Source organism: Homalodisca vitripennis, unplaced genomic scaffold (assembly GCF_021130785.1).
Source record: "Homalodisca vitripennis isolate AUS2020 unplaced genomic scaffold, UT_GWSS_2.1 ScUCBcl_3948;HRSCAF=9791, whole genome shotgun sequence".
Taxonomy (NCBI): domain Eukaryota; kingdom Metazoa; phylum Arthropoda; class Insecta; order Hemiptera; family Cicadellidae; genus Homalodisca; species Homalodisca vitripennis.
This window is the reverse complement of record NW_025780070.1, coordinates 14,220-33,060: the sequence shown is the minus strand read 5'-3', so window position 1 is coordinate 33,060 and position 18,841 is coordinate 14,220. Positions and strand designations below refer to the sequence as shown.

The following is an 18,841-nucleotide window of genomic DNA, read 5'->3' as shown; positions in this document are numbered from 1 at the left end:
CGGTTCAACGCACGGTCGTCCAATGTCTACTAACACCGGGCGTGTTCTCAGCATTTTTGTCGTCTTGATGCCATTGGGCCGCGCCAGGATGTACCCATTGGGCGTGGTCGTTGCTGCCGTTGCTCACTTTACTGCTCCCGGACGACTGCTTGTAGTTCTCCTCATCGTCACTTCCTAATGAGAAATCCTCAATCTCTCGGGTGATGCAGAGAGGTGTCGTCTCCCCACCGGCTCCTGTTGTCTCAGCCACCGCTTCCCCCACCACCGTGGGTGGAGGTACTGGGGCGACCATCCCCGCACTAGCCCCACCACGTATCTCCTGGCCCTCCTCACTGTGGTAAAAGCTCACTGTGGAGAACTTCTGGTTGGCTTCAGGTAACAGATCCGTCACCAGTTCAAGGAACGTTTGGCCTCATCAAAGGCTTGTTACTGCCAGCAACGCTTCATCAAACCAGTAAAGATTCTCCGGGCAGTTGTCTGGTGGCAACATCACTCGCCCCTCGATCACGTACTTGAGTGTCTGGTCATTGGTCAACCCCTGTAACACATAAACATTTAGTAACTGTTGCTCTCATACTTTCAAATAAGGATGTGGATTTTCATATTCCGATTTTTCATTCCCAATTACATAATTATTTACATACAGTAGAGTCCCGTTAATCCGACCTAATTGGGACCAGAGCCCTATTCGGATTATGTAATTGTTCGGATTAGCCAGAATTACAGAAAAATACGGTTTTAAACTTGAGAATGGGTCTATTTTGTTATATATAATTATCAACATTGTTTATTAAAACATGTTTTTCTGACTGTTGCATTGTATTTCTTGACAAATAAACGTGTTTGCGAATACTAAGCACATTTACCGTATTTAGTGTGAGAGTTCTATTGTTAAGCAATGTGAGTCATCCAATAAACTCTCTTCAATGCGACAATAAGTAACTGAACTTATGTCTTTTAACAATTAATATTGTACTCAATAATAATATCAGTACTGTACGTCCAATTTTTGCTTGATTTCACTTCTTAATACAGTAATTTAACTCATACTTAACCTATAAGTTTTCAATTTGGTACTGTATTTAACTTCATTATTTATGTATTGTACCGTACACAATTTGTCTTAATAAAATACTGTATGTCTATTTAATTAAAGTTTTTCTTTGTTTATGTACGAAATTGATGCACCCATTTTCATTTTTTAAGTAATTAGTTCCTTCAACTGTTCATTATCGTTATAAATAATTCCTCCTGGACCTGTTCGGATTAACCGACGTTCGGATTACACTGTGTTCGGATTAGCAGGACTCCACTGTACTTGGAAGATAAAAATGGCAGGTCATAAATACTAATTTTAATTATGATTTACTTTAGTAATAAGAATTTAATATTAAATTCTTTTTACTATCCCCCATTATCCTCTTGGTAAACACGGACATATTGGACTCATTAACTATACAGCCTCAAAACACAAAAATACCATACAAGTAGACATGACTTTAGGTATTATAATAACATTTGTTGTACAAAAAGCTATAATGTAATTAGCATAATAATTTTTCATTATGCTTCAGTTCTCATAAACAACTCATGCCACAGTGATTTAAAAAAAAATGTTCTCTTGAAAAGTTATTCTTGTTTGACCTGCTCTAACACAATATATGAGAAACCAAAAAAGTTCTAATATTTATATCTATCACTAGAAATTTACTAGAGGAGATTAAATATTTTACAAACATCAAATAACATATTTTGACTGAACCTATTTAATTACAAACAACTGATGCTATTTACCCACTGTACAATCTTAACAGTTGCTGTACCAAAACTGTATTTAAATAACAGAAAGTTAATTAGGTCCATCCCTGTTTGGATTATTAAATTTTTTGATCAGTCTAAATAATTAAAAATTGTAAGGAGGTCGCTCAAATCCTTCAATTTACTAGGTGTATCAAAAAGAATCATCTGATTTAATAAAATCATAACTATTCTGTTTGTTGAGCTAAATGCGCCAACAACGTACTGTTGAAAAGAGTATCTTTTAAAGTTTTACATGGTTCCCGCTAGGTAGCATGAGCGCTTGAGTGAACACCTACTTCATTTCTAGTGAAAATGGCGTCTGCACCACAAAAAGCGTTTTGTGTTTCTACATTTTTCGCAGTGTGAGTCTGTAATAAACTGTTTCAGCATGACTTTCTTAATAAGTATGGTGTTGATCCTCCTACATCACAGAGCATTAGACGATGGTATGCACAATTTCAAGAAACAGGTTGTCTGTGTAAAGGCAAGTCACCCAGAGTCCCAGGGTGTCCGATGAAGACGTGGAGTGCGTCCGCCATTGTTTCACATGCAGCCCTTAGAAATCTGTTCGCCGCGCTGCTCGACAGCTCAACATGCCTCCTATGTCCGTTCTGGCGTGTGTTGCGTCGACCATTACGCATGAAAGGATACAGACTTCAGATACTGCAAGCTCTTCGTGAGGGTGATAAAGAACAACTCGTGGAGTTTTGTTCTTGATAAGATGGAACACATTTCATTTAAATGGAAAGGTAAAACCACCAAAACGTTAGAATATGGGGCACATAAAAACCACTTGAAATTGTGCAACATGAGAGAGACTCTCCAAAATTTTATGTGTTTTGCACGGTTTCACAGGAAAAGGTGTAATGGTCCATTTTTCCTTTGCTGAGAACACTGTTACAGGAATAAAATATCTCGATATGCTTGAGAATTATCTTTTCCCCCAATTGGGAGACTGATTTCGAACGACTTCATTTACCAACAGAAAGGTGCACTGCCACACTGACATCTGGCAGTCCGGCAATTTTTAAATCAAAGAATTCGTGACCTGTGGATCGGCCGCACTGGACAAAATGACGCATCCTTACATTTCTGGCCTCCAAGGTCACCGGACCTTACTGTATGTGATTTTTTTCTTATGGAGTTTCATCAAAGACTCTGTACTCTGTATATGTGCCTCCGCTACCAACAACAATGGATGAGCTGAGGAATCGCATTACAACAGCAGTGGAATCAGTAACTCAGGACATGCTCGCTGCAGTGTGGGATGAATTTGAATACCGCACAGACATATGCCGTGTATCTAAAGGTGGACATATTGAACACCTTTGAAAAGGTATGAAAAAAAAACCTTTTTGAGTTTCCCTTTCAGCCAATTTTAGTATTAGTAATTGTATATGTTTACTACTGTTTGAAATATAGACATGCCAAATCGGATGATTTTTTTTATACACCCCTGTAGTATGACGCAAAAAACTGTGATTGGTTAGATACGTTTCAACAAGGTTCATCTTGGCACAGTGAGATCTTTCAAACAAATTCATTCTATACTTAACACCTGTGGGGAGTAAAGCAACAGAAGTGGACAGAACAAGAAATAACAGGTTATGTTTACATTTTGTGACAGCTTTACTATCAATTCTACTTTAACCAACTAATGATGTATCAATCGTTTGGGTTCAGGTTATTAAAAGTTAATGATTTACTTTTGTTTAGGGAAATTTTGAGTTTTTATATTGTTAAATGTCTCCGAGTTTAGTAATGATTCAATCTATTTTGATCATTGTTCAAATAATTTGCTATTTCCATAACACCTAATCCATAAATAAATTAATAAAATTTTGTAACTAAATATATCTGTGGGCCAGTTTTTTCACAAACTACAGTATTTTATTATTTGTTTCCTAGTTTAGTTAAAATGTTTCAAAATCATTTGAATATCTTTTCTAGTTTTGAAGATTTAGCAAGAAAAATCTGAACCTAGGACCAAAAAGTATTTTGGTCTTATAAGAAATAATACAAAAATCTGTCACTTAATTTGAACGTACGAATGAATTCACTGTTCCAAATTAAATTTCAACTAATAGACTTCCAATTTATTGGTGAACTACCTCGTTTTCTCATCATAACTGTACGTGTAATTAAACAAGTACTTATGAATAAAATGCAGGATATTAAAGTTGGTGGGTTTATTCATATAAAACAGTTGTCATTATTTAATAATTTTACATGAGTTAATTGTTTTACAACAGTAAAAATGGATATGTATAGTAAATAATGTGGCTTTTTAGTACTTTTATGAAATTAATTAACTTAAAAATATAGGTATTCTTTGATCCTGATTAAATTTTACTATTCATTCTATCACTAAATATTTTGATAAGCTTTACTGGATTTTAGGACCAACGACACTGAAGAGTAATTGAAATACTTATGCAAGAGGTTATAAATAGAGGACAATGGGAAGATTTTATTTAATACTATAGGGTGGATGTTGGCTTACTTGATATGGTTGTGAGGCAAGTGTGGCCATTTCCCATAAGACCACTCCATAGCTCCATAGCTTTTTTCTATTTTTATGACATTAAAAGCCCCATGTATGTATTCATCAAACACACGCTACATAAATAGTGTTTGTGGATATTAATGATGCTTCGAAGCTAAATCTCGAATACATGATTTATTCTGACTCGATCAACAAGATTTGTTCACAACATAAGTATCAAAAAGATAATTTACCAGAATTGTATTAAAATATTGTAAATTTTTCTGTATAAATTATGAGGTTGAGTGGTAGAGAGGGCTTAACAGCCCTAACTCCGCCTCTTTAATAAAGGCATTTTTCATTAATTTTTCATTCATTTCAAGATTTGAGAATCAAATCTGGAGTCTAACCAACATTTGCTGTGTTATTAATCATTAGACAGAAGTCATGTACATGCTTTGCCACTTCCAGACTATGGCAGATGAATAGTTTTTTTATGCCAAAATAGTAGAAAATGAATCATTTCGATCAGAAGATCTGACATATGTCAATTTTGACGGTCAACCAATACTGGTCAACATAATGGAGAGAGACAGAAATACGGAAGTGCTCTAGTTGAGGTAAGTTCTTTGTTGCATGAGCGTTAACGTCATCTGGCTACTAGTGGTAAGACGAAAAAATTGTATGTAGTTAACCAAAGTAAGGAAATAATGTGATTCTATATTTAACTTGGAACTTGCATATGCTAGTTTATTTTCATGCATTGGTTTTGTAATATTTGAGGAGACTAGATGAAAAGCAATTACACAAGATAATACAGAAAGAGATCGTATGAAACTGGTTTGGTTATATAAAATAAATGAAGAAGTGTTCGCTTCTGATGGAATGAACAACAAGAACAATTCAAAGATAGCTTTTTGATTACCGGATTGTATAATGGTACAAAATGGCAATATCAGATCAGAAATGTGGTCTGTAAAACAAAAGACTAAACCATGCATCTTAAGATATAAAATCTAAGATCATAACATTTAAATCGTGTATAAAAAAAGGATATTGAATGGAATTAAAGATTAATTCTAATGCGATGTATGCCTAGTTGTATTGGCTTGTTAAACATCTTGTGTTGTGTTATAAATGGCTTGTTTCTACAACTTCTTTTCACTCATTATCATCTCCTTTAAATTCAAAACACTCCACAATGTCACAGCCGCCACCATCTTACTGTTTTTCTTTCTTCTAGTTTATTTCCATGGCTCTTTCCTACACAGCATACTAGCTCGTAACATTTGTCTCCATGTCTCTTGAATTATTTTCTACTTTATTTTGTAGAGTTCTTGAGAAAAGAGTGTATAAGCCAAGATTCAGTACAAACATCAAGCTTAACTTTTTCAATTCTCAAGATGAGTACCTACTACTCTTAACAAAGAAGCACATAAAATATATGTACACAAAGGGAATACTTTATGCTGATCATGCTCACTGTGCATTTTAACAACCACAGAAGGAAATATTTTCAACTTTTAAATATCTACGATATTGTCACATTTCATAGAAAAACTTCCATACGAGTAAATGTTTCATAATATGGTCTGTATTTATAAACTGTACTTACTTTCTTTACTTTTGCCACTGAAGAACGGCTATTTATTTATAAAGTACCTATAGGAGAAGTCTAGAATACTTCACAGATTGATATATGGTTGTCAACTTCGGGAAAATCTGAAGTTCATGGCCACAACTATGGAGCTGGATTCTGCTTTCCTAGGATTATATTCAGTCCATTCATGTTCTAATTAAATGCTATCCACAAGAACAAACCATACAATAATAGGCAACATTTGGATGTTCAATGATATGTCCAGTTACCTTGTGTCAGAACTCTACTGCCAAGCACTAAAGCCTCAAGAGACCTTTTGCACACATCAGAGAACAATTTCAGCAGTCACACGAAACGCTGAGAACAACTAATCAGGTCCTCCTGAAATTAACCACCCTCTTCCAGAATACCAAAAAAAATGGCATAACGCTCTTTTAACACGTTAGCTGCCACGTCGGGCCAAATGGACCGACAGCATAACAATGGCGGTACCCACCATTTTGATTACCTACGTGCCTGTGCTGCAACCCTGACGACTCTAACTGAAACTGATTGAACTATGAAGAGTTTCAGCTATTAAACAGAACGTTGTTTGTTGTGTTTATTTTCGTTATTAGTGATATGAATGAGATTGCTACATTGGCCATTTTTGTTGGGCCACATTGCCCGACGGGTATTTTTATAGGTGTTAGAATATAAAATAATAAGGTTTTTAGCCTTATTATTGCTACCAGGAAGAATAAAATATGTGATTTGTTATTTTACAGTAAAAAGAGATTTATTTTATAAGCTTCAACAAAAAGTAAATGTAGTAAATAAAAGGTTGTATCTTATTTATTTTCATATTTTTTGCTTTCCTTACTATTCAAATAATTCAATTCTTATAAGTAAAGAAAAATAAGTAAATACAAAATTACCCCTATACAAAAGATGAATGAAGATATACTATTTGTGTATAATTTTGAAGCATGTTTCACACAAAAAATGGTTTTTTCGGGACATTCACTGCAAAACGTAGTTACTTGTGTCAAATTTCTTGCTACCTTACGTCCTTTTTCCTCTGACATTTTTGTAGCACAACTTGCACACCTTTCTTTGTCGGCATTTTTGTACTCCTCCACCAACAAAAGCAGATGACGTCAGGTAGTGGTGCCCTGTAAGTGGTCACATTTGGAATGCGTGGCTCTTCCTGCACGTTCATCAAGGAACAGGCCAATTCCTCTCTGAACTTAGTGATAGAGACTAAGTTTTGTTTTTTTTTTTAATTATGAGATGTAGTGTGGTTAAGAAAATTATTGTAGGCCAACCAACTATTTACCACTGCAGTTCGAAGAAGAAGTTCTTCAGCTAGTTTGTGGAACCAACGCATTGTCTTCCGTACTGCAGTGTTATATGACATTTGATCGGATACGTCTATCCCAACCTTCGCCTTATTGTAGTCAACGATGACTAATGGCTGGCTTCATTACATTTGCCCCTCCAACTTTTTTTTGGTCAAGGACGGACGTACTCCGGCTTATGGAATGTGGAAAGCAACTACACATTTCACCTTACTAAGTTTTTGTTTTAAAAGGTTTTTTGGTAGGCCTTTACGACTTTTTCTCACAGTACCAGCAAGATGTGTTTTATTTGACAACAAAGCATTAGCCAATTCTACTGATGTGTAGTAGTTTGTCCGTATATAACTTGTGGTCTTTATTTAAATGAGTTCCAGTACCACTTTAGTCGCAACAGATCTGTCTTTTGTCACTTCTATAGTACCTTTCCCCATGTATACTTTTACTGCATAAGTATAACCCGTTTTATCACACAGCTTGAATATTTTTATCCCATACTTGTTGGCCTTTCCGGGAATATACTGCCGGAAACCTAGTCTACCACGAAACGGCACCATAGTTTCATCAATAACTAAATCTTGCTCTGCTACTTTCAAAGTGAAGAATAAATTGTTTAGTGCTAGAAGCAGAGGTTTTATTTTACCAATTCGCCCATCTCTTTTGAGGTTTTCGTTACCGTTAAAATGCCAGAAACGTAAGAGTAACTGAAACCTGTTTCTACTCATTATTTTTCGGGCAACTGAGAATTTATACAAAGGGTGTTTTTTACCAATAATCACTGATTCTTGGAAGTCCTACTAAACCCACATATAAAAGAAGGCCAATAAATTGTTTTCATTTCCCCATGATTGGTATTTTTTCCAGTCTTTTAGCCTACTCTTACGACTTAGTAGCAGCTTTGAAATTACTTCATTTGCATTATGGTTAGTTTCTACAACCATAAGTTCAACTACTTCATCTGTCAAGTAATGACGAAAAAAATCTATTGGTTTTCTGTTGTTCGGTAAACAAAAATTAAATTTTGTTGTCTGAGTGAACTGAAACGTTTTCTGCTTACCCTCAAACATTTCCCAGCCCAAATCATTGTCCTTGGCGTTTTGTAGAAATAAAAGAAGTAGACTACCTGTGATATCTGTAACTGTTCCATTAGCATCAGTAGAATTAAGTTCCACGTTTTGATTCTTGATTGTCATCAGAGTAAATATTCTGAATCAGTACCAGGAATAAAGTCTAGGTTGCTATCAGTGTCATCCGGTATATCACTAAACCACCATTGACTCCACACTGTCATCATCCACTTATTTCGGCAAACAAATCACCCGGGGAAGACGGATTCTCAATCATAAGTTCAATTTCATCCGTAAGAAGATTATCGCCGATTTTTTACCGATCAATAGTATACACGCACACAACTATCGAAACATTACTTATAAAAAAACACAATGTAGGATTCCAGTAACAAAACGCGTCAATTGGCACTCAGCTATGTGGAAAAGGCGGGTTAGAAGTAAGCTGATGCAATTGCAGACAGAGAACTAAAGCGCGGGAATTATTCAGGTTGCACATCAACAAAACGGAATATCACTGAATCAGGCGTCGGGCGTATAGGCCTTGTAAAAAGCTCTTTCGGGCCAATGTGCACGACGCTTTATAAACGTAATAAATATACATAAATCATAAAATCATGTTTAGTAGTAACCAAAGAAGAGAAAAATAACAAAAGGTTACAACAATTTATCTTTTAAAAAATTTGGCGCTTTAGCGCTAAAACGTATTTTTCGGGGTTGGCAGCTAACGTGTTAATATCACAGGGCAATACAAAAATTTGCAGGTTATTTTGTAAAATTTTATTCCTTTTATATCTTCTCAAATTCCAGTTATATAATAGTCAATAATTTATAAACCATTTCTAAATTCTCAATTTAGAGAAAATTGCATCTTACGAACCAACAATACACAGTACTTATAATTGTAAAATAATTTTACTTTGCAGTAAATGAATAAAAGTTACTAAACTATAGTTTCCAAAGTAGTTAAGGAAGTCTTACTTTTAAATGGAATACGAATTATGACTTACTCTGAGCGTGGGGGGTTGTTTTGTAGGATCGTCCACGGCGTCTGGTCGGTGAGACCGCAGGTAAGACTTGAGGTCCCCATTAGCCATCAACTCCATCACCACCAAAGTAGGCTGACCCTTAGATACAACACCTAGCAGCTGTACAACATGGTGTGTGTTGAAACCCCTGCAACATTACAAAACTTTTTTTGTGGAATCGTCCTCAGCATATGGTCAGTGAAACTGCAGCCCACCAACCCATTAGACACCAACTCCAACACCACCAAAATAGACTGACCCTTAGATACAACACCTAGCAGCTGTACAACATGGTGTGTGTTGAAACCCCTGCAACATTACAAAACTTTTTTGGTGGAATCGTCCTCAGGCATATGGTCAGTGAAACTGCAGCCCACCAACCCATTAGACGCCAACTCCAACACCACCAAAATAGACTGACCCTTAGATACAACACCTAGCAGTTCTACAACACAGTGTGTGTTAAAGTCCCTATAACATTACAACGTTGTTTCATGGGATAGACCACAGCAGCCCACCAACCATTAGCCACCAACTTCAACACCACCAAAATAGACTGACAGATACAAACACCTAGCAGTTGTACAACATGGTGTAAAGGGAATAAAAAAGTTGTATTTCTTTTTTGATGCTGATTTTGAAGCAATTAATGGAGGGTTTAAAAAAGAAAAAAAAATATTTGGTCAAGATTGAAGTGAATAAAACTTAACAACTAATATCTAAATGTAGTAACTGCTTTGTATTTTTGTTGAGTCTGGTGTAGGTTTGAGAATTTGTGTAAAACCAATGGCTATGTTCATCCATGTTAGTGAGTTGTAAGTTGTATCGTGATCAATTTATTGCTAAATTGTTTGATGAAAATGTTTTAAATACCTAATTTTGAAAATAACGAAAATACTCTTGTACTGATAAACTTCACCTTCACCATTAACTTCAATACCAGGGCCTAGCAAAATCTAGTTCTGATCAAGTCCTTACGGATGCAAGTCGCCCGCTCACCCACACGCGCATGCGCAAATCCCCAAAATCAACTAGTAAAGTCATTGGACTACTGGTATGTCCACTAAAAATTCTAATCGTTCATAGATTAAAAAATTCTCTTCTTATCCATACTTCTGGGGACATTAACCAAAGGCACACTAATGCAGGCTAAATATTGTAAGAATTATACAGTGTCCCACGAGTAACCCGAAAAAAAACTTCTCAGGTGGTTTCCTTTCATCAAAATAATGAAAAATTCCATATAAACATATGTTTGAAAACGTTTTGTTAGTTAGCGAGCTACGGTTAGCGAAAGATTTCGCCCCGATTTTTTAGGAAAGGACGGAAATAAAGTGAACTGATATTTTTATGGCGTAACGATAGTTGTTACATTTATTGGATGTCGTGTAAAATGAACTGGAAAAATGAATATTATAAGTCCCCGAGACCACCCATTTCTGAGTTATTAAACAAAATGTGCAAAATTCTGTCTCGAAAACCAAGCTTTGTTTAGATTTGAAGGACATTAACTTCATTAAATGGGTAATAAACACGCAGACTGTATAACCAAAACTTATAGATAATGTAATTCTGAAGAGAATTTTGTAAAATAGGCCAATAATAACCAAACACAAAGTTTAAAAATGAGTATTAGATTAAAACAACACAAACGAAAATAAGACAAAATGCAATATATTTCATATTAAATTACTGTTCTTCGTAAAAAAAAAAACATTCAATAATGTTTTTTGTCTGTCAAGTAAATAGTTGCAAAACACTTACAATATATAAAACATTCTAGGTTGAGAGACAAGATTTTAAAAATACAGCGTCAATTGAAATGCTTTTAGTTTATTGAAAATCGAGAGTTGGCAACACTACTGCAACAATACCTGAATATAATACAAGTTATTATTATACAGCTGTCCAACAGTTCAGCTGTTGCAGTAACTCGTCTATCATCTTTGGTTTGTGCAGTGTATGTGAATTATTGTATTATTTGTACTTTCTTCGTGTTCTTTAAACGACAAAATGCCATTTACATTTTCAAATCAAGAGTATGCTGATATTGTTTTCGTCTATGGTTTTGCCAATGAAAATAGTAGTGCAGCTAAAACGAGAATATGAAGGACGATTTTTGAATACAAGAACACCTACTCACGTAACATTTGCATCGGTTTTCAATAACTTATAAACAAATGGATGTTATCCGGCCGTTAATTGTTCGCGAGAATGTCCTAAAATACAGCCTGTACGCGAACAAGATAGTATCATCGACATGATACAACGCAGTCCTCAACTTATAGATTAAACAGTAGTCTGGAGAACATTGAAAGAAAACAACTTTTATCCATATCACTTACAAAGAGTTCAAAATCCATTTGACAGTGCATTAAGATTACAATTTTGTAGATGGGCGTCATAAAATCGAAATAATGTAAGTTGTCTTTTATTCACGGGCGAATTGATGTTTACAAGATACGGAATTATAAATTTTAAAAAATAGTCACAGGTTGTCAACTGAAAATTCAAAAGCACTTGTAGAGTCGAGTTTTAAAATTTGATTTTCGATAAATGTATGATGTGGTATAATTGACCATTTAATTAGCCCATTTATTTTTGAAAACCGCCTTACCGGTCTTGTGTACAAAGAGTTTTTAGAGAATCAACTGCCAGTTCTACTTGAAGATGTGCCACTAGAAAGAAGACATCAAATGATATTCCAACACGACGGCGCATCGACACATTATTTCCAAATTTTAGAGAGCACTTGCGATAAGTTTTCCAGGCAGATGGATCGGTCGAGGTCGACCAATTAATTGGCATCCTAGGTTCCCCGATTTATATCCCTTGGATTATTTTCTTTGAAATTATTTAAAGTAACTTGTATACGCAGAACCATTTATTAAAAAAAATAATTATTGAACGAATTTTAAAAGCTTGTTGACTAGTTAAGAACGAACGAGAAGCTATCAGAAAAGCAACAAATGGTTTCGTTAAACGGACTAGATTGTGCACAAATTATCAATGAAATCTTTGGAACATCATTTATAAGGTATGGAAATTGGGATAAAAGGTTAGCAATGATCAGCAATTAAAATGTTTTGTTTTTACGTAGAATGTTTATTACAGATATTGCATTTTCTTATTTTTTGTATGTGTTGATTTAATTAAGCATTATTTTTTTTAACGTTGTGTTTGTTTGTTATTAGCCTATTTTACATCATTCTCTTCAGAATTACACTATCTATAAGTTTTGGTTATAAAGTTTGCGTGTTTATTACCCATTTAATGAAGTTAATGTAGTTCAAATCTAAACAAAGCATGATTGCCTGGGACATATTTTATAAAATTTTTCAGTTCATTTTTCATAAAATGCGATAAATTTAACAACTATCTTTATGACATAAAAACATCCGTTTCGCTTTATTTCCGTCCTTTTAGAAAATCTGGCGAAATCTTTCGCTCACCGTTGTTCGCTTGAGAAGTTTTTTCGGGTTATTCGTGGGACACCCTGTATAGTAAATACGATATATCTTGTTTTATGGGTATTTTATATAGTTTAAAGGGAAAAAATGAACACATTAATATTTATACATATATTTAGTCTAAATAAATAACAAGACTCATGTTTACTTTGCTTTTTCTGATTGAACAACAACATGGCTGAAAATTGAATTTTACCGAGCAATAGGTACTTTGTTAAACATCCCCTAATTACGATGTTTAAATGTTAATGTGCCCCCTAAGAAACCAGTGTTAACGGACCAGTCGGTATTAGTCGAAGTACTCCTCTGTTCGAGTAACAAAACCGTTATTTTTTTATTGCCTTATATCACAGGTATCAAAGTTACAAAGCGGTTAAATGGAGGGGAAAAGGTTATTGAGTAATGAGTAAGGGGCTTACTCCACTTCACAAAAGCGTAGCAATATAAAATGCATAGACCATTCATATCACACAATCCTTCTTGAGTGTCCAGTGCCTGTTAGCTTTCTTCAGATATTTTTTTAATACGCTAGTCTTGAATATCAATAAAACATTGTTATATATCAGTTTTCCACTTTAAAGCAGTATCGTCGGCCAGTAATAATACGTTTGTACGTAATTAAAATAAATGACTAGTTAAAAAATATCAGAAACGTACAGAAGCCATTGACAATTTAACTGATTTACATACTGGTAATTTCGTTGTAATCAGTAAAAATTTAGTGTTATTATAATTTAATTGTTCCTTGTAAAAAATGAAAGTACAATCTAACTAGCTGACATGATGAAGTCTTAATTAAATATTGGTACAGGCCGATTGTGCAATGTTATTAAATTTTTACCAAGAACAACCTAAACTAATTAAAGGCCTAAGTTAGTATGCTTTTTGGGGATACTTTGTTAATTTAATAGCTATCTTGCGTTAAAGTTGTATATGCTAACGGCCACTATGTAGCAAACCTATTTTTGGAAATAAAAAGAGCACGGATTTTAATACTGTATAAGTGAATTGTTCAATATAGGTTGTAGCGGTTAACAAAGCACAGAAGCAGACTTATCATCATTATGAAACGACAGAGGACTCTCACTTAGAATCCCGAAGATCTTTTTTCATTAACAAAGTCCGTCCACCAAGTCAACTTGTAAAATCATTGGTTTTTCTAATTTCACGTATAAATTCAACGTATGTTACCGTTGTAACACTACGTTAGGCGAGTATAATACACGATTTGCTTGGCCTCGACTCGATTAATATAGTGCACGTGTTACGAGAGTAGAGGAATGCTGCAACCGCACCCTCAGTTCCAGTGTGCAGACTCCAGCCAGCGATGGACAGGTGCCCCCTCCCCCTCCCCCACAGATTCCTGCTCCAGCCACTACAGGCCGCACCGTTAGTCGCCAATAATCCAGCATAATGTGTGTCAGTTGCCCCACTTTCCTTGGTAATTGCGCGGCGGCCGCTGTCTCTCTTCCTCTCAGATGCTCCGAGCATCTCGTGCTCGTCATTCTCTTCTTATCGCGGTTTTTGTACGCTTCTGGCGGTGCGGTGTCCCCACCGACTGCGATTGTGCACATTATATTATTAATTTAATAATAATTATGCAAATTTAAAATTAAAATACGCAAAACTTATAATTTGTATTAATGTGTACACTTAGAATCTCGTCTGTTCCACGACAGTTAGTCTTATTGCTGCATGATTTAATTTTTTATTCGGCTTGTATAACAAAAGTAAATTTAATGAAGTTTTAATGGGTCTTTTGCAGCGGATTCTGCAAAACATGTTTAAGGCTTACACATAAGTACCAATTATAGAGGTTCGCAAGAAACAAAGCTTAACAAATTTAGCTGTGATTATTCTTAAAATACAACTCGGCAACCATCAACAACCCAACATTGAAGCTAAATCACAGTTTAATTGTCAGTGAGAGAAAAGATGTTTTAGAAGTAAATTGTATCTGCACTCTAGTAGTACTGTGAGCAAGATAAAATGGCACAACGCTGGTTTTTTTATTGCTCTAGTGATCAACTGTAGGATTCAGTCTCATCTCTAACATGGAGCGCAATAGTTCCTTTAATCAGGATGGCAATAGGCCACCTTTAAATTCATTGTTTTCTTCTGAGAATATATCAATAAGTGGAGCCACTGATTTGCTATTTCCCGATTGTCACAGAAATTCTGCCTTTTCTGGAGAATATCATACCCTGATTAGCACTACCACAATCAAATAAATTTTGAGAGGTCACAAATGCATTGTCTTTTTGTGTTTCAAGTCTTTATATAATCAGATTCACAATTCATATGTGATTTCTCCACAGTTGACTTTACTTTACTGGTCTAAACGTTTGTGTTTTTCTACAATATTAAAAATATTATTCCAGAAAAAATTTTTTTTTTTCAACATTTCGCCATGAACAGGTAAAACAATATAAATATAAAGGTGTTTGAAAAGTCTGGGTACGGCTTAATACAAAGAATATTACATGAAGCGGCAGAAATACCTCCTGAAATACTACGCAATGTTATGGATGGCTACTTCAACCGGCTAGCTCACTGTCAAACTGCAATGGGAGAACAATTTGAACATTTATTGTAAATAAAAGGTTAGTTACAGATTATTAATAAGTAAGTACTTTGTTCTAAGATTGTATTTTCACATAGTGAATAAAATAGCATTGCTAGTGTGTAACTATGTTAATTCATAAACATAAAGACGACGAATTCATTTTAGTTTTATTTATTGTGTTATAAATTTATGACATAATTTGCTAATTAAACAAAGTCAGTGAAAAAACACATCGGTTAGTAGAGTGAAACGCCGCCTACCGCATCAGAATACGACGATCCAGTCAGAAATGGCAGCGCGTAATGTATGTACTTCACAATGTGTACCTAAAACAACCCGCCATTTCTGACTGGATAAAGCTTTTGAGATGCGTTTTGCGGCATCCAACTCTACTAAAAGAGCTCTTTCAAATGAGGTATAACTCGACCCATGCTTTAGTTTAAGATTTCCGTGTTTTCCTTTGTGGGCCTTCCCCCCATGGTTGGCATGTCATGGTAATAGCAAGGAAAAATAGTTAACATAGTCATATGACACTGTGCAAAGTTTATAGATGTTATCTGCTATGGTTTGTAAAATATTAAGCCGTACCCAGACTTTTCAAACACCTTGTATATGCAGTGGCAGAATCGATTTTTGAAGTGGCTACTTCTTTTGGCGAGCTATGGATGTATGTTTTGTACGGGGGAAAAAACACTTTCGTCTCGCGTCACGGAACGTCACGCTTGTTCACTCTGTAGCCGCTAAGGGCGGCCTGAAGCGGCCATTTTTATGTCAGAGCGTTTCTCCATTTAGTGGCTATCCAGGCGTGCTAGTGAGAAGGCGTTACATAACAAAAGTATGGTAGGAGAGATTAAAAGGTAAATATAAATTACAATAGCATACGTTATGTATGATAAAGAAAATAACAAATCGCTTCTCCAATCTAGTAGTGGTTTACAATGATTTATTTTCTAACTAATCCATCATTTTACTCCTATTATTATGGACGTAAATGTTGCCCGAAATATCGCATTGTCTGGATCTATCCCTGCTTCTATAGACTTTCCTCGGTTATGGAATTTATCAGTTTAGGTTACTTAAACTCCAACTTTAAAGCTGTAAAATTTACAAAATCAATTCATACTCTACTATTAGTAGCTATGTTGACACTAGAAAACTTCCAATGCAAAACAATCATTGCAAAGAGACTAAAATATATGGTAAAATACTGGTTTGTATGAATGTACGAACTAATAACTGATTTATTAATGAATCCAACGTAAAATTGATTAACTTACTACACCATTTAATAGTAGTATTTAAAGCTTATCTGATTCTACTTGAATTTCAGCACGGTTAATATTAATTCATATTCCAATTCACTACTAGTTTCGTCCTGAGATTTAAAAAAGGATAAAAAAGAAATGTATTAGATCTTTTCTAGCTAACAAAGCCATAGTGTAATTTAATCGTGGAATAAAATTAATCTTTCTGTTGATTGTAATTATAACATTTATTCCATTACATTGAGCCTTACCTTACAGTCACTTAAAAATAATAAAAAACATAAGTACAATGAAATATGGAGTATACCATATCAACTATAGACCCTGTGTTTACATGATATTTAGTAAGATTTTATTGCAGAGAACTTTTTTCTTATTTCAGTTGTTATAAACCCATAATTTAATTTTTAGAATATAATGACAAAGAAAATTTAAGTAATTATTTTGAAAATACAAGATTGTACTAAAAATTATACTGACCAAATTATAGAAACTAATACAAACGATAATTAGGAAAATGTATAAATATTTATTACTTTAATATTTATACAAGTCATCACTGTATTATATGAAATGCAAATACTTCAAAAATATGTTTAAAATTAATAAAAAAATCGATGTTTTTTATGTTAAAGAATTGAATGTCTTATATTATTTTAAAATATAAAAAATAACCATTTAATAACCACCTTGAACATACTTTTTCACGATAGATATTAGAAGAAGTATCTTCTGTCGGTCAGTCCTGTCACTGCCTTTCCATTTTTTTTTTTTTTATTAGAACGACTTTTTCCACTTGAAGTGCAGATGCATTGTCAATTTCAATATCTTTTTTCAATCGACTTTAAATTTGCTAGTAACAGTGTTTTACATATCACAATGTCGATCTATTTACGTTGTTTTTCCTAAAAAAACTTTGACTACATCTTATTTTGTCTTCATGCACGGTAGCCAGAACCATACGTGAAATGGTATGGAGGGAATGACAACTTGTAATCTTCAGTTAGTACTTTTCAAAGGTAGGTAAAGAGGAAACAGTTTTGTTTACACGTAAAGCAAGCAATTGCTTGTGTATCAGTTAGTTTGATTTCATCAATTCACGGTCGATGAATTAAAAAAATTTTTGATATGTCATAAATGTTTTGGTATAATTTTTCATATCATAGAAAAAAATGTATTTAATGATTTAGTTAACTGTTAGTTTGGTATGCCTTTCTATTAATGCAACCATTTATTTTGTATACATTGTTTTATAATATCTATAGATAGCTTTGAATTTATAGCCTTTAATGCTTCTATATATTTCATTACAGCAACGGTTCCCAACAAATTTTTTTGAGGGTATCTAAAACATAAAATCACATTTGGTGGACTCCTTTATAACAACATTTTGCTAGGTTTCCAAAAAAATCAAGGACCTCTTGTAACGTTAATTTAGCACCTATATAAATTATGAGTAGAATATTTTTCATTTTACTTTTGTGTCTTTATTTGTTTTTATATTGTCAATAATATAATTATACATAAAACACATATGTAATGTTCACAAATCATATCTTCTTTATTTTTTTCTTAAAAGTGTTAACAATGAGGTCTATTTTCATGAAAGTACAGTAAATAGTTAACATACATTCCCTGATTGAATAAAACAGAAGCTATTTGGCAATTAATCACAAACATTTAAAAAGACATTAAATAAAAAATGTTTATTAACATTTTAGTAATACGAGTAATCTATTAATTATTATAGTTATACATGTGGATTTTAAAACAGCATTTAAATTATCAATTTCAAACTTTGAAATTGTCAAGAAACTCCGTTATTAGGTTTTGTTATGGATTGCCATTCCCTTCTGTTTTTTTCTGTATCTTCATCTTCATAATTTGTGTTTTTTGTTAAAATGAAAGATGTTTCTCGCATTTTGATCAATTGTTAAATGGCAATCTGTGTTCTGTATTAATTCTCTGGTAATAGGATTTATGATAAGAGAATTTAAAATATTCATCATAAAATTTTTTTCAGTGCAATTTTCAAAAGTGTACTGCTTCAATATCTATCTTGAGGAATACTTTTTCCTCTCTCTTTAATGCTCAACATATGCAGGTACTGCTAAATCATTCTCAATGTCTTTGGCATTTTTTAAATAAATAGGCTGCATATCTATGTATTATTCACTCTTTTAAACCCTGTGTTTTTCTATTTCAAGTGCAATGACGTGAGAT

At 34.0% G+C, this 18,841-nt stretch overlaps 1 protein-coding gene across 1 annotated transcript; it reads right to left on the bottom strand.

The window, feature by feature from the left end:
• Positions 1 to 4: 4 nt before the first annotated feature.
• Positions 5 to 14,278, bottom strand: LOC124372747 (insulin-like receptor). Its single transcript, XM_046831159.1, is given in 6 exon segments — positions 5 to 538; positions 4,304 to 4,370; positions 6,929 to 7,074; positions 9,300 to 9,465; positions 9,639 to 9,762; positions 14,056 to 14,278. Coding segments are annotated over 6 exon segments (1,260 nt in total).
• Positions 14,279 to 18,841: the final 4,563 nt, after the last annotated feature.